Source organism: Botrytis sinoallii, assembly GCF_014898435.1.
Source record: "Botrytis sinoallii strain Bc 23 chromosome Unknown BSIN_008, whole genome shotgun sequence".
Lineage (NCBI taxonomy): Eukaryota > Fungi > Ascomycota > Leotiomycetes > Helotiales > Sclerotiniaceae > Botrytis > Botrytis sinoallii.
Window position 1 is genome coordinate 2,070,713 of NW_024066035.1, and position 23,146 is coordinate 2,093,858.

A 23,146-nucleotide genomic window follows, 5' to 3' on the forward strand; every position below is an offset into this window, starting at 1 on the left:
TTCCTCCCCCAACTGCCAAAAGAAAAAAAAACATAACGAAAACGAAAACGAAAACACACCTGTAAGAATGCATAACCATCACGACATCATGCCCCTCCGTATCCAAAATCGGCAGCAACATATGTTCACGCACATACTCTGCATCCACCTGCGCGGTTACATTCTTTGCATTTCCGGGGCCGGTACTAGGGATAATGGCGGAGTAGACGGGGTGGCCGCGAGTGAGGAGGAGGTGCATGAGGAGGCCGTAGTGGGCGGGGGATTGGGAGGCTCCGGGGACGAGGAAGAAGACGGGGGTGGAGGGGGGCGGGGCATGGTTGGAAGGGGAGAGGGGTGAGAGGGAGAAGCGAGGGTGGTGGGAATGGGATAGTGAAGGTTGAGGGTTGAGGTGGGAGCTTGGTATATAGATTATCTACTTGAGACTTGAGAGTTAAGAAAGAGATAATAAAGAGGAATGGAAAAGGCGATGAGAGAAAACTCTTATATTTTGATATGAATACTAGGGAGATATCTTACAACTATCGATCCATCCAATCATTCATTCACACATACATAACACAATATAACATAACACAACACAGCACTTCATCCTCAAGTAATCCACATCTTACCAACTGTTGGATAAATACAATCCGAGTATAACGAGAAACACAAACGGGTATGATTGGGTCGCTAATGTGTTGGTGAGTAAGTAGGTAAGTAAATAAGTAATACCAACAGTACCAACAGTAGAGTATGTAGCCAAGTATCTAGGTATATAAAATACTGTTAGAACCCGTTGGTGGCGTGAAGTTATTCGTGAGTACATCAGGAAGTTGGAAACGACAAATCCTCATACCTCCCCCAAAAGCCAACCGATCGAAGCTCAAATCAACATTCTTTATCTTCCATATTATCCTTCTCGCTCAATTCGAATCATACCTACCTAGGTACATACAGACATAAATCGAAATCTCAACGATACATCTCATCAAAAACAAGAAAACACATTACCCAAATCTCAAGTCCAGGTAATGACTGATTATTTCGTAGCAGATTATCAAAAAGTTATATCTGTTATAAAACAGGGGTTGGTGCTAGTGCACACTAGCAAATATTAGAAAGTGTAAAATATACTCCACAATCTGACCATAAGAATCTTTGAGTGCTATTGGGTAAGCCTGATTATCAGCTTCGCAACCATATCCCACTCGAACATTGGAATTCCATTTCAAGCGGTAGACTTTTCAACACCAGCCGCACTTACCCTTTCGATTCTCTCTAATCACTAAATACCCACCACTAGCAATATTGGATTTCGATATCTTGATCGCTACCGGATTCGCCGACTTACGGAGATGGTCCAGGCTGAGGTGAGTCTCAATTAGTATACGTTAGTCACTAAATACCTATTTCAAAGAAGCGGAATAGCTTCAGGGATTCTTCCGGGTTCTACAACGTGATTGATGTCAAAAACACAAAAGATTTAATTTCGGCATGTGCTATGCCCGGAATGATTTTGCTAGAGATATACAAACTATAGGTGCTATCAAATCAGGATGCAAAAGATTGGATCTCATGCTTTGCATTTCATCCCCAACAAGCAGTATCGTGAAGACTCAGCCAGAAATTTTGGCGATTTAGGGTAATGTAATGGGGGATCTTGGCCATCTACGGAGTCGCTGGAGTCGCGTCGATTTACTCGCATTGAGGTAAAACCATCTCGGGCAAAGCCAGGGTCAGTAGTAGTCAGAAGGGTTCTTGGTGAGATTTATAGACTCTTTGCTCTTGTATATCTAAACCCTGAGATAGTATCTCGTATTTCTTCTATAGTTGTTATCGACGGGAAATATATTCGAAGATTATCCGTCATAATCCCATGCAATAATCATGACAGTTTCCCAGAGCGAGTTTGTCATACCAGTGCCATACTTGTGGTTCCTTGTACTTTTCAGCAATTTTAAATGCTAGGTGTTACTCAAAAACGAGTGACGCATTAAATCAAATGTAAAAAGCATGGTCGTTCATGGAGGGGTCTATATGCTGCCCCTCGTCCGAAAAGAAGGTAGAGCTCCGTCACCTTTTCACTAAATTTTTCATTACTACCTGTTGATATCGAGAAAAGGGGCATCATCTCTTCTATCTTACTTTTTATCGAGGTCGTCCAAGCTTCGATTCCGGACGTACTTCCATAGCTTCTCAAGCCTAAGAGCACTATCACTGGACTAACCAATTCTACCACTATTGGCAATTGCTCGCTTTATGCCCTAAAAGTGGTGGTGCATGTTTGACCACTGTATCGGTAAATAATCTAACCTAAGCACAGCTTATATCATGGAATTCAGGCCTCACTTCAACATGCTAGTGAGTGAATCTTCGCCAGAACTTTGTATGCTCTGCTCGCCGGGTCTAAGATCAGACCATGCCTATATAAGATAGCTCACCCCGTAGTCTTCCTGTACGTAGTTTCATCATTTGTTCATGAAAATGACGATTTCAAACCCCCTTCGGTCTTCGCGTGGCTATGTTGAATAGTCCTGAGTCATTATTTCATGCTCCAAAACCCTCATCCCGAGTAACAACGCCCGAAACACCCGAATTGAGATCGCTCAATGCCCATCTTGTGTGTCAGTGCATTGCCGTTTGACCTGGCGCCAAATGGGTTCTGTTTGTTGCCGTAGATGAACCCGTTCGCTTGGTCATCTACACATTGGTACCGCATTGGAGTGTATCGCATGCTTGATCCGTAGACATGGACTATAACCCTAGGTCTTGCGTTGGCAGCTCGGTCATGCCAATCGAGAGTATCGCGTATATCACAAAGAACATCGCGGTAGTTTCCACGATCACCGACGATTTCCAAAAAAAACTTAATCGACAAATCGTAGTATTGTCGGAAGCGCACCGAGCAAGGATAGTAAATCAGGCCCATCTACGATGAAATTTGATAGACCGAAATATTTGAGCTTCTGCCATCGATCAAGAGGGAAGACGGGTTGAAGTGGAATGCAATTTTGCTCGAAATCGGGATAAATTTGATTTTAATCAGCAATTATTTGTAGTCTAAATGCTCTAAGTCAGGCGCTGCCTCGAATATTTTTTTCAAGTGACCACTGCGGAAACTGAACCAGTCGTCAACATAATCCTGTCCACCAGCAAGTAGGGCGAGATATATGCGGCAGAAGCCTGGCTGTTGAAGTAGATGAACAAGATTATCATACTCCTCACATGGTTCATCATAGACACGACAACTCATTCCTGTTTCGAGTTCTCTAACATCGATGATTAGCTCTAGGATATGGTGGTCATTCCATCCTGCAAGTATGTTGGTGATAACACAAAACCCTCGCCACCGTTTCTTAGCAGCCCATGGAGGCAAGGCATGAAGTCCAAATGGTCCAGAAGATGGCCAGTCGCATGGGATTGGATAGTTGAAACCTTTTGGAAAAGATTTTATCATGGGCGTTTCGTAAAGCGGTCGATCCAAACTACCATGAGCGGCGGGCGTAATAGTAATTCTTCGTAGTGATTGAAAGCGCTCCAACACATACGTCAATGCATTAAAATCAGCCCCAGATCTTAGCACTTCTTCCTGCTGCTCTAGAAGCGTCTCGTAGTAACTCCATGATTCAGAAAATGGCAAAAACTATCGTGTCTTTGGCCTGTCTCTTGACTCTTTTGAAATTTCTTAATTTATCACTTGAATTCCTAATGTTGTCCTTGCAAGCTCGTATAAACCAGGTAGTAGGGTCATCTTCCGCCCGAGGAGGACTCTGCTAGCATATGAATTGCTTCATTGGGCCTCACTATATCGTGGGCAAGTAGAGCATCATCCCATATGATCTCTTTGACCCCTTTGCGAAACTTTTCGTTATCAGCAATTGCTCTTGCAATTTCAATGTTTCGCGGATTGGCAGACAAGAAAACCCTTTCGAAATGGAGAGGAACTTTCTCGCCCAGAGCCTTGCACGTCAGACGAAGGCTCTTGAGATCCGGATTAGGGAGGTAAGAGACGATAGCAGTGGGAAGCTCAGGGACAAGGAGCACGAGATTTGATGTAAATGACGAGTTGGACATAATGATTATAATATCTGAGGGATTGGTTAATTCATTTGGGGACGAAGAGGGGAGTGGTTGGCTTTTGATTGCTTGATTGATTACGCAGGTGATATTGGATAACCCAGAAGGCGCTAAACTCAACTAGAAAATAAAGAATATCTGAATATATGTAATTCGAAGTCAAACTTAAAAAAAATCAAAATACGGGAAAGGTCAACATTCGATTGTATCTTTATATACCTATGTAACGATCGCGAACTCGAAGGGGCTTACAACGACCTGAAACTATCCAATTGGCTACCGCTCTATCTACGCTCCTTTCTTCTGTAGAGAGAACCTCGATACCTTTTTCTCCTTCTCTGCATCTTCCCAGTCGTCGCGATCTTCAATTTTAAGAATTACACATATACAAACAACCAATACCAGTGCATCTGTAACCTTACTCCATCCATATCCTCCCCTCCCACCAAACAGTGGATCACTCACTCACTCACCACAACTTCAAGCCATCCAAGCACAAAACAAAATCCACCGACCCACCCATCACTCATACCCCGCTCCAAAACTTCCCCTCTCGCTTTCACCTCAAAAACAACACCACTCAGCCCAGATTCCTCCCTTCTTTACCCCGGACAAAAACATAGCTTCCAGTAGATAACTGGAATCAAAAGAGCAAAATACATATCTTCCGAATCCGGGAATCGAACCCGGGGCTACTCGGTATCGTATCATGTGATAATGAAAGCGAGTTATGTTAACCCCTACACTAATTCGGATTCATATTTGATGGAAAAGCTGTCAATATTTGTAGATATATTTAAAGTTAGTACTATGAGTGGGAAAAATGGAAAATATAATGATGATGATCTCAAGCAGTGGAAGAAGAAACAGAGATATACCCAGTATGTGATAGATAGTATAAGACAATGTGACAATGTATATATAACATAATCAGAGGGATTCAAAAGTCAAGAGGACGAATCATATGACCATGTGTCAATCAATGTACCTATAGATCAATTAGCACAATCCGAATCATGAGTACTAGGTAGGTAGGTAGACTCTTCTCGACCTGTTTCCCCTCCCCTCCTCCAAAGTCTTCATATTTTGTGAACAAATAACATCTATATCTCCATTTACAAACACAATTTTACAATCCACTCAATACATATAGCTATCCATAAGAGAGACTACGCATTCTCCATATTTCATTCCTATAGAAAAAAGGTAGCTGCACAAACCTCACCCAATTTTCTCATCCAAAAAATCCTCAAGATAATGATTAAATTCAGCCCAATACAGATATGAATACAAATACTAATCTAATCCCTCCCCTTCCTCCTTCCCAAACTTTCGCTTCCCCTCCACCCCTCCACTCTCATCACCCCTAAACAAATCATCCACAACCCACGACCTCTCGTCACCTCCTCATTCAAGCCCCCTCGCCTACTCACGCTCTAATCACTTCAAAATTCACATCCACCTCACATAAAACACCATATTCTATTCTTTCTACACCCATTTCTCTGCTCCTCGAAATTATATCCATACATATCTATGTACTCATCTTCCCCCATCCCCTTTTCATTTTCATTTTCATTTTCCTTTTCCTTTTCCCTTTTCTCTTGTTCCCAAACCTCATATTATCTAATATCTCCTTACCCACCTAGATGATATAAAGCTCGCATTCCTAGACACTCATCGATCCGTCACATCAACTCACACTGGGACTTTGCCCAAGTATCAGTATACACATAGACTCATTTCTTTATTTCTTCATCTGTTCTGTTCTTTCCAGATCTATCATTTCTGTATTCCTCTCTATACCCTAGTCCAAGATCCATGCACTTAAACATCTAAACATATGAACATTGAACCCCAATGCATACTATGTAAGTAGGCAAATAAAAACTCCAAAACCCATATTCTATTGAAGGAAAATGCCATTCTCAAGTGATACCACATCAGATCATGACTTCAATAAACTGCCATTTCCTCATCCCAACCCCCCTTCCCTTCCCAGCCCATTCACAATCATCCCTTTCCCTTCCCTTTATAATTCGGCTGCCTCTCATAAGCATTCGGACTTCTTTTTCTTTCTTTGCCCTTTCCCTTTCCTTTCCCATGTCCACATCCATCTCCATGTTGATGATCGTGATCATGATCATGTCCATCACCTTTTCCTCTACCTCCAGAAGGTTTCGCACTCCCATCATCATCATCACTACTACTATCGTCACTATCACTCGAACTTTCATCCGAGGATTCATCGATAGCTCGAGGAGCGTGGTATATGCAGCAAACTATTGAATTCTCGTTAGTTCACACATTCCAAGTAAAGATATCAACCATGTAGATTCCACCTCGTCCCTTTCGTCCTTGAAGCAAGAGCCTCAAATCACAAATCCGAAAGACTCCAAAGAATAGAAAAATGAAGCAAAATACCTTTACTCTTCTTCCTCCCCAACCCTTCATTATCCACCACATCTTCCGCCCACTGAATCCTCCTACCTCTTCCTAAACCCGTTTCTCCATCCGCACTACTTTCACTTTCTGTATTTGGCGCACCTCTTAAACGTAAAACCGGTGTATTTGTATTCGATTGTGATTGCGTGATTGTTAAACTTCCGCGGTTCTGTGGAGCCGTTTGTGCTTGTCCTTGAATCCGGGTTTGTGTTCGGCCTACTGGAGGGGTAGAAGTTGAAGCCATTGTTATGGCGGGGTCGATGAATTATTTGGAAGAAACTTCGTATGCGTGAGAGGCTGGATATCGGGATAGAGTAGGTATGTAGGTAGGTAAATTTAATTCGATGATGGTGCAGAGAGTGGTTTGAATGTAGGTTACTCGCAGATATCTTCTTTTTTCTCCTTCCTCTTATTCCTTATTTGTCTTTACTACCACTTCTCACGATAAATAGGTATCGTAATAAACCCACTCACGAATTCTCGCAATTCTTTTCTCTTCGAAAGTCCAAGGGTTCTCCAGATTCTCAAGAATCTGATGCTGTCTGCTGGTATTCGATAATCTCCCTTATCCCGAAGTCTTTGATTTAGAATCACGTCCTCGTCTTCCTATCCTATGATATAGTACCGTGTCGTGTCGTATCGTGGCGTATCGTATCGTAATCCCACCAAATCACACCCTCCGCCGTATCTCTCACCCAATAAATCTTCGTCGCAGAAACTAGAGTCTCAGAACCGCGTAGACGCAATCGCAGACACAAACGTACAATGTCGCCCAATTTCTTCCAAATCGCTCACAAGCCTTCTTCAAAGTCCGCGACACAAATCTCTCTACTTTGTATAATTCTTTCACTCTTTTCTTCGACTTCGTCTTTGTCCTTGTCTTCGAGATTCGGTTTCGAAAGATATGCGACGAGTTCAAGTCCTCGAAGTAGGTAATCGAAGTAATCTGATTCTTCCCTGAACTTCTTTCCTTTTCGTTCCTTACGTTATTTTCTTCTCTCTCGTTGCCTTTTCCTTATTTCTATTCTTCTCCTTCTTAATCCTTTTATCCCTCTATCAGCTCAACACATTAAACCACCTTTCAAATCCCCAAAGTAAGTGAAAAAGCAAAAAGTATCCTAGTTTAACTCAAAAGAATTCTAATTTTAATCCTAATCTTCAGCCCCACGTATGCAAATCTCTAAATCTCTAAATCTCAAACTCAAAATTTAAACTTATCTGTATCCTCTTGAGACTTCTGTCATCATCATGTCATGTCATGTAAATCAACCAGTCGCATAAATTATTCATTATCAACCCCTCCCCGTACAAAAATATCCGAGGCTGAGGCTGAGGCTGAGGCTGCGCTGCTGTGGCGTCGTGATTTAGTACTCCAGCTACATATGATCTTACTAACTTACAAAACCTTCAAAAAGAAAGAATAATTTCATATCAATAAAATTCACTATCATATTAGATATTATGAAGTATTAAAATAAATATAATATATTAAAAACAAACTAAAATACTTAAAATTTAAATTTAAAAAATAAAATTTATAGTTATCTTTTGATATAAAATTATACTTTATTTACTTATAAGCTATTCCGTAAGTCTATACCCCTACTAATAATCTTTAATCGAAATAAGAAAGATAAAAAAACCTCTTTCAATAATATAGATATCGTCTTATTAAGACTCAAATAAATACAAATTACTATATCTAATTTCTAGCTTAAAAGACTAAGAAAAATCTTAGAGTAATAGTTAGAATAAGAGTTAGACAATTAGTACTTATTCATGAACTTAATGATAAGTCCTATAAACAATCGCTTATTCTTCTAGTGTGCGTCCATAACCCTTCAACTGATCTCGATAAATGGTATGTGCATGAAGCCTCAAATCCCCGTATTCATCATTGGTCTGTGGTGCGCTGCTGAATGTTAGCTTCCTACACTAGACCACGAAGTGATGATTTGAGAAATCTCCAAGAGAATATTCTCATATACTTGAAATCAGAGAAAAGGATGAGAGTAAAATGTTACTTACTATTCCACCCAAAGATTTGGGCCGTTGATGCGGAAATAGGACTCGCCGTTCTGGTTATCCTCCTTTGTGGTGGGACCGCTCCACGCAAAGTAAGTTTCGTTCAGACCAGCTTTGATCTCAACCAAGCGGGGCGCGTAGTGGACTGGGTTGAGAAGGCCAGCGCATTCAGACACGAGGTCGACAACCAATGCTTGCTGGGCTTCGGTGAAAAGGCTCACACTGACACCTTCTGTGATGTACTCTTCGCCATCGTGACCAGGTCCAAGAGTGAGGGTGCTCACATCATGAGTGATGTTGGCTTGTGCGAAGAGGCTGTCGTCAAGAGACCCGACCAGAGAAAATGCGATGTCATTCTCTGCCGCCAGCACGCGGTTGGTGACGTTGTTGATGGCTGGCAAGCAGCCGGTCAACAGTGGAGCGATGACGGCCTTACTGCCATACATGGCCATGTTGATCCCAAGATGATGTCCGCCGAACTGAATCATCCAAAGAGACGTCAAACTAGGCTCCCCGAAAAAGCCTAGCGTGTAACTTCCCAACCCAGCTTCATAGTCCACACCACGGTCCTCCTCGACTTGGTCGGCGTTCATGATCTCCTGAACCTTGTTGTAACCATCTTCACTAAACATGACGCGTAGCAGGTTCAGAACCGCTTCCTCTTGCGTGTCCGTGAAGTTGTCACGGGCCAAACCAACGCGATCAACGATGCCGACGGGGTAGTTGGTCCACACCGACTGACCGAACTGCTCACCGGCAATGCCGCCGGTGGTCGCCGATCCGAAGTAAACGGGGGTTGCGTTCCCGGCTGCTTCGTAAGGGTACACCAGTGATGCATTCTGCTCCGCGGTGAGAAGGCCTAGGAGAGTGTTGGCAGCGTCGACAATGGCCATCGATTTAGTAGTACTATCGTCGACTTGCCTAACTGCGTGCGACTTTGAGGGAAGTGATTGCACTAGGGTGCACAAAGCAAGAGAGAAATTCCGAAAAAGCATTGTAAGAGCCTTTTGTTGATTTGACGGATTCAAAGAAGTAGACAAGAATGAACAGTGAAGGCAAGTAGAAGATGCAAGCGGGAAGGAAAGACTCAGCTGTAGTTAGCTGTCCTGAAGTTAACATCGATAGAACATGCATCGCCTTCCTTATATAATGCAAATGTTGTTGCCCTGGAGTTCTCTCCTGGTAGGTAAAAACTGTTCATAGACAGCCAAGAAACGTTCCTACCGGTATTACGCAGCCATCGGCGTATGCAGACAAGGCTTTGCAAATTAGAAGAGTCAAAAGAGGGCTCGATTTACTTGGCGTCGACATATTTAGGTTGATGTACCTATTCTGGTTGGGTGGGAGAAATAAGTCTCAATATATGGTGAAAAGAGTTGTAGTTGATTAACAGTGCATGATGAGGTGAAGATATGAACAATATTAAATTAACCCCCTTGTGGAAACCCCCCCCCCCGCATGATTCGTATCACTTTCATATGGGAACGTGGAATTAAGCTTTTGGTCGATATAATTCATACAGTAAAGGTATACGTATATGTAGTAATTAGTCCAGAAGAGTGCGGATGTATCGTTCCATTCGGGATCGGACATTATGGCATCGGACATTATAGCTTGAGGTACCAAGGCCTTTACATAACCATAACCCGCCATGTTCTCCTTCTCCTCTATACCCTTCCTCCAGCCTTTCCTCCAGTCGTAGAGATCTACCGTATTTGATCGATGCCGGGTACATAAGAGGCGTACGTAACCTGCGAAGATTCTCCAACGCGGCAACCGCACGAAGCAGGAATATCCCCGCCTTGGAAATACACATACGTGATTGTTCTGTTACGCAGACAGCCTTTTTGGTTGTATGGAAGTAGTGAGAGCTTTGATCTCGAGGTAGTTTAGACTAAACTCCAAGTAGGTGGTTGATAAGGTAGTATAATATCAATAGGTTTGCTATTCTCGTAACTATACTATAAAAGTAAAGATTGATCTTACGCACAAAGTTCTACATTGTAATAGAGCCCCGATTCTTCATATAGACTTTCATACTCTACAAATCGACAAGTCCACTATAAACAAGTCGATTACCGCAAAGCTGGCTTCGAGAGCTCGGTTTCGTGGTCACGTGATATTACCAGTTGTAATATGCTCACCAATTGATGAGGGCCAGGGCACGCCTAGATTGTATTTCAGTATACAAACCAATATTATACCTCCCTTCGAATAAGTATAAAGCTCCATATATTCATTGCTCATAACCCATCGTCATCATCATCATTCATAGCTCATAAATCCATCCTCAATCAACATCCCTCCCTCACAAAACCAGCCACCAAACCAGCACCCCCAAACCTAGAACTCCTCCTCTCGACCCCCTAACTCTTCCCCCCTTCCCCGGCACCTCCTTCTGAAGCACCTCCGTAGTCGTAGCCGTCGCCTGCACACTCACACTCTCACAACTAGCCGTTCCACAAGCCCACCCACTAGGACAACAATCACCGCCCAAGCTCGCCGCGCAACTCGTCCAACCCGTTGCACACGCTCCTGTTGCCGAAGTGATCGATGCTGCCGATCCAACCGGAACCGCTACTGTAATTCCACTACTCACTATTGTCGTTGATGATGTTGCGGGACAGGATGTCGTATCGCAATTTCTACCCGTTCTACAACATCCTCCTTGATAATGTGCTGAGCAGGCATAAAATCCCGTGGGACATGTATCTTGAGTGATTGTTGAAGAGGTAGTTGTAGTAGTAGTTGAATAATCACCTGTAGGACGAACAGGGACGACTCCCGAAGCAGATGTAGTTGTACTAATCGGAGTCGAACTTTGAGAGACAGTACTAGATACGCTTGAAGATTTTGTACTAGTAATCGTAGTAATTTGAATCGTAGTCGTTGGAGTCGACGAAACAACAGTAAAAGTTTTGGTTGTAGTAACAACCACCACAAGTGATGGATTGATCACACATCCAATTGAAGCGCATACATAATTTGGTATACAACAACCTCCTCCTACATCGGCCGCACAAGGTGTATTTGGCGAAGCGCAATTCGTAATCGTTCCTCCGCAATTTCCTCCACTAGGACAACATCCTACAGGTCCCAATCCAGTATCTGTGATTTGAAAGCATGTTTCATCAGTTGCGCAACAACTATTTGGATATCCGATTGATGAACAATTCGATGTTCCCGTAGGACATTTAAAATCTCTTCTCTCCAGTATAGCCAACGCGGCAGCCGAATCCTTTTTACGAGCTCGAATTTCTTCATAATCCAAGAATCCTGAATGATTTTCCGTATGTAAGGCAAATGGCGCTCGAAAAAGAATAGGAATCGATGAATTCGCAAGTGATCTAGCCTCCTCCTTCAAATCCCTCTCCCTCAGAAACTTATCCTCTCCATCCAAACTCATGTGCGTATCCTCATTTCCAAATCTCCAGTATTCCATATAGAATTTTTCTCCTTCATCCTCACTCATCTTCAGTATCCCAACTGGACTTTTCGCAACCACTACATCACTCCCCTCCAATCCCTCATCTCTTTCCCTCCTCGCAGATCCATAAACCCAGTCTTTAACATGTATCCAATCGCGAGGCCACAGAGCCAGTAATCGATTATTATCAATATCAACCGCCTGTACCGAATGTGTCTGCGAAATCAACAATATCAAAATCGAAGTCGGGAGACCTAAAATTTTCGCCGAGAGACGCATTTCGAGAATGGCTTATCCAGCCAGCTCCCGATTTAAAATTGATAGCAGAGTGGAGACTATGTACCTAATCGATATCAGTACTAGGATCAGCTTTCGAGAGCTTAAGAGCTATCGGGTAGATCAAAGGTAATTCAGTGATGCATACAAATTCGCAACAAATTAAATTGACAAATGGAAAAGAAGCTTCATTTAAAGATTATGCAGGTAATGAGTATGTAGTAGTAGTGGAAATAGAAAAGAAAGTAAACTTTCCTTAAAGCGCGCAACAAACGAGGCTGGGAAACCAAGAATTAAAACGGGATTGATTCACTAGGTATCTACTAGGTACCTGTCAAAAATCTCCGGTGGCTGGGATGCGAACTTATGAATACCTACCTAAGATCAAGTAACAAACACAAACACACGACATATGAAACTTAATGTATTACTCTAGTAAACATTAAACAATTTCTACTCTTCAGAAATGAGTTAAACCCTTTATAAGTATAATTATATCGAGATAGTAAATGAACAAGTTGTTTACTTTCAGTTATATTGAGGCGGGGTGGATTATATTTTACTTAAATAGATACTTCTAGTATTAATAAAGTATTTACTATATTATTATATAAACGTTCTTCAAATCTAAACTTTTAATATATAAGATTGCTCGAATATACTTATACTTTTTATAACGATATTTCTTTAGCTTCTTTATAGAGAATAGTAATGTAACGATTGCATCATTTAGAATACTAAGGTGAAGAGCTAGAAGAGCTCTTTGGAAGGAAGTGGTAATATATAGGATTATAGATTATGTGAGGATCTAGCCAATCTATTAATATGATAGGATCGTTATACTACCCCCTCCTTCTGAAAAGCTTACCCTCAAGTATATTAATAGTATTCTAAATATGGTTTTTTAATCTAATTATATTATAATCTATATTCTTTATTATTATTAATATCTAATTTATAGTTCTAATACTAATTCCAATATTGCTTATAATATAATTCATAGTATTATTAATCGCTTTATGGAAGTATATGTTTTGCAATTTTATTACTTTTGCGAGAAAGGTTTTGAAATTAATAAAAAAAGGTTTCGAGAGTTGTTGAAAGATAAAATGAGTGAAAGAAAGGAGATCCGCTTGAAATACATTTCTTGTTGATAATATTGATAGAGTGGTGAAAGTGTTAATGGAATATGGATTGGTCTAGCAGATTAATTGAATAAGCTGTTTTGTTGTGGTATCAATTGTGCGAGTGTATTGATGTTTCGAATTGATCAATTCCTGTAGTTTGTGTGTTAGGTTCAGGATTTTCGAATCTATTATTGATAGAGTAAGGAGATTCTAAATGATATAATAATAAAATATCAGTTTGTCGGTGAATAAGATTTGCAAAAGTGGAGTTAGGGAGAGATCTTGATTAAAGATTATACAAATAATTGTATCGGGGAAGTAGATGTAGAAGGTAGTAAGCATTCGACGAGCGGGCTAGCGATAGAAAGCTTTGCAGGAGTAATCAAGAGCTTAAAAAATTTATATGACCTTAGTATAATGTGACGATTGTATCATTTAGAATATTAAGGTGAAGAGCTAGAAGAGCTCTTCGGAAGGAAGTGGTAATATACAGGATTGTGGATCATGTAAGGACCTAGCCGATCCACTAATATGACAGGATCGTCACAAGTAGAGATTATTCATGTATCAACTAGATGATTATTCAAAGAGAGAAACTCATTTTATTATTGTAATTTTATAACTTAGAATATAAAGTATCTAGATATATATAGTTACTATCTTATAAAATCTTAGGAATTTAGAAAATGTCAAAATACTCTAAGTAGATAGCTATCTATATATACTCGCTTCTATTTCTCTTTAGATATAGCTTATATACTTACTCCTAATTATAATTATTTCTCTTATATCTACGAGAATTCCATTATATATTCTAAATTAGATTTAATCTCAATTCATACTCCTTCAAATAATAGAAGAAATATCGCGTCTACTCTAATCACTCGAACTTCTCACTAGTCAATAAAATCTATTATATTCGAGAACATCTTATCCTAAAACTATAGGACTAATTTTCGGGTTTGATTGAGTCCATCTTTTTACCCAAACTTGCCCAAGACCAACTCTCTGAGCTACCTTTCCACGCCAACGTAGTAGCATCACATTCAAAACCGGTAGTTCGTCAACTAATCGATCGCAAAGTGGTTTATAATAGCCTTTGTATCTCATCTCTTGGAAGAATTTCTCCTTCGACTCGGAAAACAACTTTACTTCATCTTCTCGGGTAAAAGGCGCTTGATACAAATACTTACTCACTTGTGTATTGTCAAGAAATCTGTAAAGCGGGCTCGAACCATCCCATATATAGGAAATGGAAATAGCAGCAAAGTCAAAGAAAGCCTTGTTGCCACCTTTACACATCTGCATGACCAGTTCCGCATCATATTCCAATAGCTGAATTATCCCAGTCCATTTTTCATCTTCATTCCATAGAGAAAACTCAGTTGGTGATTCAGGCTCGCCAGAAAGTGTGCCATAATATTCTAGACGTAACCTAGCAGTTTGGGTTAATAGCAACAAACGTCCAGGTATAAGAGCTGCATTGGTATCTTCATCGGAGAATTTTTTGAGAAAAGTCGATGTTCTTCTCTGCATGTTCATTTGTACACGAGTGTGACTATCAAGGCAGCAGTCTTCGCAGCATTCCTGATTCAAGCCTTTGCACTTACAATCACGAAGATCGATCCAGTGCTCAAGATCAAAGAATCTTTCTGTATGAGCTAATTGATGCAATCCGTAGCGTTTCATTTTAGGTGGAATCAACACGTCAAAATTGTCCTCTTCCGGTGAGAAATGAGCCCAAGTTGTCACCGGCACATTGTAGATATATATTTCAAATTTAACAGGTCCGGCGACTGAACTCCATGACCAAGTTGGGAATAATGCAGCTTCACTAGAATTGTGAGTTCGACTAGTTTGCTTCCACAAACACGGCCGCCAAAGGATATTGTCATCGAATTCATTCCAAGGCATTCATGATTGATGCAGAATTCCAAGATGATTGAAAATTCCTGAGAACGCTCGAATTCTATCTGCATCACAGGTCAAGTGACGTTCTGAATATTTCTCTATCAAGCGGCAGATATTGCGGGCTTCAAAGTCGTGTCTTTGCAGACTCATAAAATCGTTAGGTGGAAATCCAAAGGCACCCCGACATCCATATTTGGGTTTGTCTTTTGGGTTGCACATGTAACATATTCCGAAGTCTGTGAATATAAGCAATCTAGAGCTGAGAACAAGCTCCTGGAAAGTCCACCCTCTGGTGTGCTATTTTGGAATTGCCTCTGACTGTATATAGAATGGATGATCCACATCTTCTACTAAAATCATTTTGTTCAAAGAGATGATCCAGGGTGCTCTGGTCCGGGGCTTGCCATCAATCCCTGCTAGGCCACTTCTTGCGTCGGTCCCACACGCCCCTACTATGGTCAAGAATGCAGATGAGTAGATATCACCCATTCTCTCTATCTGAGCTAGTTTAATGTCATCACTATCATCCTGCACAATACAGAGGCGATCGACCTAAAGGTATCTTTTGCCAATCATTGCACAGGCTATCATGTCATCTGTGATAGTTGCTGGAATATCCATTCTAGAGATAGAAATTTTTTTGGCAAGCTGCTGAACGTTGCTGGTACACAGCATCAGGTCGCTGGTTGTCTCACCCCATACATAACTTAGCGCGACAAATTCACAGTGATCAGGTGCTAAAATCACCTTGTCTCTTTCGACATCTATAACACGAAACTGTTTCGGAAGAACTAGGGAGCGTTCAGGTTTGGGGTTAAATCTGCATTCGTCTGTTTGAATCCACCCCTCGATTTGATCCCAATTAATCGGCTCCCGAGACATAGATCTGACAGGATCTGTTTGCCTTGCATGGGACAATTGGGATGACGTGAATTTGATCGTCGAGTAGATCTGGACCCGGTTGCCTTCTTTAAGCTTCACATGGATAGAAAGTTCCTTTCTCCGTGAAATTTTGGTGGTGGTGACAACGTACTTGTCTAAGAAATCCTCGGTAAATTTTTTATTTTTCCATCGAAAAACAAATAATTCCATAATTTCAGAGCAAAGCTTACAGCTTGACCGACCTTTCAGTTCATTAAACGTGCCTAATTCGATTCCGATCGCGATATTCGATGACCGTCGTTCCTCATGCAATTTCCTCACCACCTGTTGAATATTATCTGTGGTTTCGGGGAATCGACCCCTATCATCGCTCCCTAACCAATGTCCATATAATTTCTTCCCTGCATGCTGAATGTACTCTAGAGCTTTGGTGAATTGACTGCGATGTTCGCTCGCAAACCAAGATTGACTACAAGAAACCAAATGTTGTAGACGAAGATGCCTGCAAACTTCACAAATCTGAAGAGTCTGGTCTTCTTCAGCGTCGCACGTTGCGCATGGTTCAGGGAAGAACTTCTCACGAAAATTTTGAAGGATAGAAGGTTCGCAGGGTTCCAGATATGGCAGAGTTAGACGTTCACATAATGAGCACGATGGAACATCCATTCTGGGAGAAACATAATAGGTGATCGCGAGAGATGTTTTCCAGGAGAAAACTTGCAAATTTGTGTGTATGAATACTTGTTAGTTGATCCATGGATAGTTGAATGATGTCGTGTTGTATTGTGATTAGTTTGTTGTTAAATCTAAAAATATACGAGTAACCTTAAGTAACCCCGCATTTGCTTTCCCTTAATGTTGTCATGAGTTTACCCGCATTTGTAAGCAAAGGTAAAAATGCCTGAGGCATATATAAACTAAACCTTCTCCGTTATTAGAATTAGAATTAGAATTTAGATATAAATAAGTATCTCTTTTAAAATATAAGAAGAGGTCTTTTAAAAAGTATTGAGAGTACTTTTGAGAAGAGATAGAATACATGCTCTACTTTTCACTGAGATATTCTTGATATTTTCAATCAATTTTTGCTCGGCTAGCAATTTCAAAAATTCTGAAATTAAAGAATTCGTCTTTGAAAAGAGGTCTATATTATAGTAGTATAATACATCTATATAAAAATCAAAAAGAATTAAACTCTAAACTCCAAAACCAAATCATAATTACAATCTATAAACTATAAACTCTATTCCTCTCAAATAGCAAGAGATTATTACTAGATAGTATTCTTATTCTCAAATATATCTATTCATCAATTCGTCTACTCATTAATTCCCGCTTCCTCCCTCCCCTCCCTTCCTCCCGGTTAGCTGTGCCCTGCGCCCTATATACTTCAAACTTTATACTTTATTTTTTATACTCTATACTTTATATCAATAACCCTAATAACACAAACCCTTCATTTCAATAATCACATATTAATTAAAAGACTGATTTCATATCCACACACCCACAATTCAAAACCCCTCCTCCCTCCTCCCTCTTATAAAAATCTCAGATACAGAGAAACAACACAACACAACACAACACAACACAACAACCATTCACCTAACCCCAACTATGCCCCGCACCGACGAAGCAACCACCTTCTACCACTCCGTCTACAGCGCCATCCAAGAAATTCCGTTTGGAAAAGTAACGACATATGGACATATTGCGTGGTTGATTGGGACGCGTGAGTTTTCTTTTTGATCTTTGTTTTTATCCTCCTCTTCCTCCCTTTTCCTTTCACACTTTCCCAAACCCCATAGACACACACACACACACATACATACATACAAACAACTAATCCCCTCTCCCCCATCCAGCCAACCGCCCCCGCCAAGTAGGAATTTGTCTTAAGCATCTTCCCAGCGCCCCCTCCTCCACCACACCCCCCTCTACCTCTCCCTCTACATCCACTTCTCACCTCTTCCACAACGGAAATGTACCCTGGCAACGAGTGATTAATGCAAAAGGGGAGATAAGTCCACGGTATGTATTTTATCTCTTTCTCTTTTCTCTTTTCCTCGCCTCTCCCTCATCATTATACATCATCATGCATCATTATTATTCACTATTTTCTCAAACTACATTCTCAAACTATTTTCTCAAATATTTTATTCAAACTATTCCCTTTTCTTGTTATCCTCTCCCCTCTCCCCATCTCCCCCCATCTCCCCCATCTCCCCATCTCCCCCATCTCCCCCATCTCCCCCATCTCCCCCATCTCCCTCATACCCCTCATACCCCTCATACCCCTCATACCCCTCATACCCCTCATACCCCTCATACCCCTCATACCCCTCATACCCCTCATACCCCTCATACCCCTCATATCCCTCCTCCTTCCAACCCCCTCCCTCTCCCTCCAAACCCCCCCCATCCCCCAAAATCAAACTAACCCCCCTCCCCAAAAGATCCCACCCCTCGGGCGCACAAACCCAAGCCGCCATTTTACGTAGCGAAGGTATCGAAGTAACGGTTGGTTCTCGTATGTATTTATTTCCCTCCTTTCTCCCCATATCCTCATCCAACTAACTAACCCCACCCCCCCCCCCCCTCCAAAATAGTAAACACCCACCACATCTCCCTCCCCACCTACGGCTGGTTTCCGCGTCAACTACCGAGCGAAGAAGCGGCGGGTCTCGATCCCCCTATTAATTCTGATTCTGATTCCGAGTCGGGAGTTTGAAGTTAAAGATGGTGGTTGAGGCGGAAGAATGAGGCAGAAGAATGATTTAGAAGTTAATGATCCGAAAACTAATGATTTGGAAGCTGATGATTATTTTGTTTACTTATTTATTTACTCATTTATTTATATGTTATGAACCATTCGAGTTTCGTATATATATCATTATTTAGCAACTCAGGTTAAGGGAGTGCGTGCTTTATCTGAGGAGTCACTAATTAAGATCATGATTAAATAAATCCAAAATAAAGATTATTGAACTCAGTACATCGCCTCACATCATATCAAAAACTAAAAAATGGTGATGGAATGGTGTTTATGCATATAAATCTAAAGCTATGTAAGATACATAACCACAATGGCAGTAGAAAAGTATAATCCACTACCCCATCAGCAAAAAAAAATTCTTTATAATTCATTCATTCCTTCCATCATATCTCCATGTATACATTTTCATCAAGCCATCTCTCATAAGATGGAATCCCGCATCGCATCTGCTATTCTGGCCAGCTCACCAAATGCTTAATGAATGATTATTTCTTTGAAGATAAAAACATTCCATGCAGATGGTTCCCTTCCTTCCACCCCACTGTACAGTTGGATTGTGAGTTGTCCAATAAACTTAATAGCAGTCGAATCCATCAATTTGGTCAAATCTTCTGATACAATCATCAGATATACATCTCAAAGGCAGTATATAATTCTCCATACTACACAGCTAAGCAAAAAAAATAACTTTGTACCAATGAATACCACCATTGATTTGAGATCAAACCGGTGGGATGGATCCAACTGCCCTGATCTTTGGATTATTGATGCCAATGATCCAAATAAGGTCTAATGAACTATACTGATGCAATCACTATAAAGATGCGACAAATAAAGATCATAGACTTGATGCTGTTCTCCTCCATATTGTCAAAATGCATGATGCTAAAGCATCGACGTGATGAATATATTTTCCAAAGTCAGAGCATCTTCGCTCATTTACTCTCATCAGCCCCAGGATTAGTTTGAGCTTGAGGGCCGGTAGGGACTTGGTTGTTGGGTGGGCCATGTGGGTGTTGGTTGTGTCGGAAATTTTGTTTGTTGCCATTGAAATCTGGGTTATACTGATTTCTTGGACCGCCTTGAATATTCTGAGGGCTTGTAGCGTATTGGTTCGGTGCTCCATAAGCACCACCTCGCATTGGCACTATTGGTACATTAGAATCTATTGCAAAATTTCTTGAACTTCTCAACTTACTTTGATTTGGGATTGGTTGCGGGAAAACGGGTGTTCCATATTGAGGGACTGGGCTCATACCATACATAGGTTGTGGGTGACCTTGTTGAGAACCTTGATTCATCATCATTGGAGCACCTCGGCCCGGACTTGGATAACCGCCATTTGGCATGGCTGGAGGATGTCCATTATTTGGTGGCATGAATTGACCTTGTGCGGGTGGATACATCATTTGTGGACCAGGTCCCATTGTTTGTGGAGGAATGAATCCACCTGCAGGGTTAGCCATCATAATTGGTTGACCCATATGACCTTGTTGTGGCATAAATTGATGAGTTTGCGAAAGGGATCTGAATGGTGGCATTTGAGGTGCACCAGGGTAAGAGACCATCTGTGGGTTGTAAGCCAATTGAGCATTTCCCCCCATGGGAGAATGGAAGGCTGCCATTGGAAGCTGTTGCATTCTTGGTGATGAAAAGGATTGTGCAGAATGCGATGGCATCATACGCAATTCATCAGCATTGAATGTTGGGGCAGGATGACCCATCTGAGCTCCATGCATGTTGATAGGTGGTTGACGCGGGGATTGTCTAGCATTGATGTTGTGAACGCCAGATTGAAGATGGAATGGCAATTGATGTTGGTGTGGTACTTGTGGAGCTGCTTGTGGTGGGTGAGGCTCCGATACAACGGGTGTAGTAGTAGGGAATGGTGCCTTTTCAAAGACTTGTATATAAGACTCCGTTGGTGCATCACCAGCAGTGAGTTTCCAGAGCAAATGAGTGTCATAAGCTGGCTTCAAACCACCATTGGCTAGCCAATTCTTCCCCTCTCCTGGCTTAAGAGTCTTGATGAGCTCCATTGCATCATATTTGCCTTGGAGTGAAGGACGAGCGCTCTTAGCCATTGGCTTACGGCGAATCAAGGAACGTGCGACTGGTGCTGTTGAAGCCTCTGGAGCATTGGCTGCTGAACGAGGACTTGAGCCACTGCTTGGACCAGCGGGACTAAAGTCTTTTGCGAATGCATTGGGCCGGAATTCGCTGACGCTAGCATTCAATCTTGGGCCACCTTGCGCACTCGCCACGCCACTCGAACGACGGGAGAAATTTGAATCGGCAGCGTTCGAAGGACCAGTAGGAGGAAGTCTGGCTTCATGGGCTGGCATGACATTGGATGGAACTTGAGCTGGTCTATTTTGTTCGATATTTCTCAATCGCTGGGCCAAGTGTCCGGCGGTGCCACTTCGGGGCATGGTCTGCTGTGCTTGAACAGGTCTGTCACTGCGAGAATTTTGTGTGAAACTGTGGGTGCCTTGAGGATAAGGTCCACGATTAACGTTTTGGCGACCAGATGTAACGGGCGGTGGCGATATAGTATGAGTAGAGGTTGTAGTAGCGGAACGTTGTGCAGAAACTCCGTCTGCCCCTGGGGTAATTGGCTTTGCCGAGTCAGTAGGATTGAGCTTTGCTTCTTCAGCATTGCGTTGTGCTTTCTCTTGGATCGCCTTTTGCTTTGCTGGATCCTTAGCAATGATAGGGACAAGATCCGATGGAACTGGAGTATGCAACTTGAAATCATTGGCAAATCTCTTGAGGTCATTTAATTTGATTTGCTTATCATTCTTGATCTTGTTGGCGCGAATTTGTGAAACATTGTTTCTTTGAGTTGCAGCAAAGGTCTTGAAAGCCTTGGAAACATCAGCCTCAACAGTTGCAGTAGCATTTGGCCCACCCAGATGTTTGACTGGTGGAGGAATTGTGCGGCTTGCAGAAGGAGCCACAGTCTTTTTGACCTCTGGAGTGGGAGTGGTACTTGAATCAGTGGTAGCAGGTGGAGTTGCGACCTCTGGCTTTGTTGACTTCGCGGCTGTAGCTGGTTTTGCCTTGTCGGCGGGTTTATCGGCGGGTTTATCGGCCTTAGCTCCTGCAAACATGATGGCTGAGTCGACAAGAGTACGATCTGCCGGAGCAGCAACTGGGGCAGTGACTGGGGCAGGAACTGGCGCAGCAACGGGAGCAACAACGGGAGTAACAACGGGAGCAACAACGGGAGCAACAACGGGAGCAACAACGGGAGCAACAACGGGAGCAGCTGCGGGTGCGCGGTCAACTGGAGCACGCTTTCCAGGTGGTTGATATGCACCCTTTGATGCGGTGAGGGGTGGGAAATCCTGTTGTCTGCGAACGCCACTGTATCTGCCCATATGTTAGCAATTATATGCAAGGGATAGAATCCACGAAACTCACTTGTCTTCTTCATCAAGTCCATTCTCATTTGGTCCAGTGTGGTCCGCAATACGTTCTTCTGCAACATGAGAGTTCATTGCCGTGCTGCGTTCAATTTCTCTAGCCTTTCGATCTGCCTCGGCGACTCGCTGCGAATATTGCGGATGGCTTGTGTTGATCTGGGTTGTGTAGATGTTCTCATCGTAGTCTGTCTTCAAGCCAAATCGTCGCTCATTCTCTGCGAATTGGTCCCAAGGAGCTACTCTTCCTCCTCGACCTGATTCCAAGCCACCATCATTATCGGCGGGCTTGTCAGGAACCCATCTTTGTAATACACGCTCTCCTTGGTTTCGGTTGCCCGAAATCGCAGTGTCTGTACGGAAAAAGCTCGAGTTACCTGAGCAAGGTTAGCATTTGTGATGTCATTGACACAATGTAGAAAGGACCAACCATTTTGCGACCTGCCATCAACCTTTCCATTACCATTTCCTCGAGCGTCTCCCATATCTTTTCTTTGCGACGTCATGTTTCCTGATTGTTCTCTGTACTTTGTGCCGCCGTTGGGAAGGTCGTTGCCCTTTTTTCCTTGTTGTACCATATTCAACAACTGATGGTCCGATGTAAGTCGATTCTCTTGAATTTTGTCGTGGTACGTGTATGATCTATTCGAAGAGATATCTGGAGAGGAAATAAATTAGTAACCCAATCCATGTGAATCACAAGATTTGAAGGTGAATGTTGCAGGTAGGTAGGTAGGTAGGGAAGTAGGGAAGTAAGTAGGTAAGGTGAGTGTGATTCGGCTTTGGGTTACAC

The 23,146-nt window shown here is 42.1% G+C and overlaps 7 protein-coding genes across 7 annotated transcripts; 1 reads left to right on the forward strand and 6 right to left on the reverse strand.

Annotated features, from left to right (window-relative positions):
- Positions 1–3,031: 3,031 nt before the first annotated feature.
- On the reverse strand, positions 3,032–4,056 carry EAF02_005592 (uncharacterized protein; the record flags this gene model as incomplete). The annotated part of the gene is made up of 3 exons (XM_038901640.1): positions 3,032–3,625; positions 3,654–3,752; positions 3,787–4,056. The coding sequence occupies 3 exons, from the start codon at positions 4,054–4,056 to the stop codon at positions 3,032–3,034; spliced, it is 963 nt and encodes a 320-aa protein (XP_038758980.1).
- A 2,016-nt stretch (positions 4,057–6,072) lies between these two features.
- EAF02_005593 (uncharacterized protein) lies at positions 6,073–6,748 on the reverse strand (the record flags this gene model as incomplete). The annotated part of the gene is made up of 2 exons (XM_038901641.1): positions 6,073–6,341; positions 6,484–6,748. 2 exons carry the CDS (start codon positions 6,746–6,748, stop codon positions 6,073–6,075), a joined length of 534 nt encoding a protein of 177 aa, XP_038758981.1.
- A 1,568-nt stretch (positions 6,749–8,316) lies between these two features.
- Positions 8,317–9,524, reverse strand: EAF02_005594 (uncharacterized protein; the record flags this gene model as incomplete). The annotated part of the gene is made up of 2 exons (XM_038901642.1): positions 8,317–8,416; positions 8,533–9,524. 2 exons carry the CDS (start codon positions 9,522–9,524, stop codon positions 8,317–8,319), a joined length of 1,092 nt encoding a protein of 363 aa, XP_038758982.1.
- A 1,313-nt stretch (positions 9,525–10,837) lies between these two features.
- Positions 10,838–12,235, reverse strand: EAF02_005595 (uncharacterized protein; the record flags this gene model as incomplete). The annotated part of the gene is made up of 1 exon (XM_038901643.1): positions 10,838–12,235. The coding sequence occupies one exon, from the start codon at positions 12,233–12,235 to the stop codon at positions 10,838–10,840; it is 1,398 nt and encodes a 465-aa protein (XP_038758983.1).
- Positions 12,236–14,289: 2,054 nt separating this feature from the next.
- On the reverse strand, positions 14,290–15,273 carry EAF02_005596 (uncharacterized protein; the record flags this gene model as incomplete). The annotated part of the gene is made up of 1 exon (XM_038901644.1): positions 14,290–15,273. One exon carries the CDS (start codon positions 15,271–15,273, stop codon positions 14,290–14,292), a length of 984 nt encoding a protein of 327 aa, XP_038758984.1.
- A 2,496-nt stretch (positions 15,274–17,769) lies between these two features.
- EAF02_005597 (uncharacterized protein) lies at positions 17,770–18,883 on the forward strand (the record flags this gene model as incomplete). Its single annotated transcript, XM_038901645.1, has 4 exons — positions 17,770–17,884; positions 18,018–18,183; positions 18,609–18,682; positions 18,762–18,883. 4 exons carry the CDS (start codon positions 17,770–17,772, stop codon positions 18,881–18,883), a joined length of 477 nt encoding a protein of 158 aa, XP_038758985.1.
- Positions 18,884–19,863: 980 nt separating this feature from the next.
- Positions 19,864–22,931, reverse strand: EAF02_005598 (uncharacterized protein; the record flags this gene model as incomplete). The annotated part of the gene is made up of 4 exons (XM_038901646.1): positions 19,864–20,075; positions 20,127–22,303; positions 22,355–22,730; positions 22,784–22,931. The coding sequence occupies 4 exons, from the start codon at positions 22,929–22,931 to the stop codon at positions 19,864–19,866; spliced, it is 2,913 nt and encodes a 970-aa protein (XP_038758986.1).
- Between the last annotated feature and the right edge of the window lie 215 nt (positions 22,932–23,146).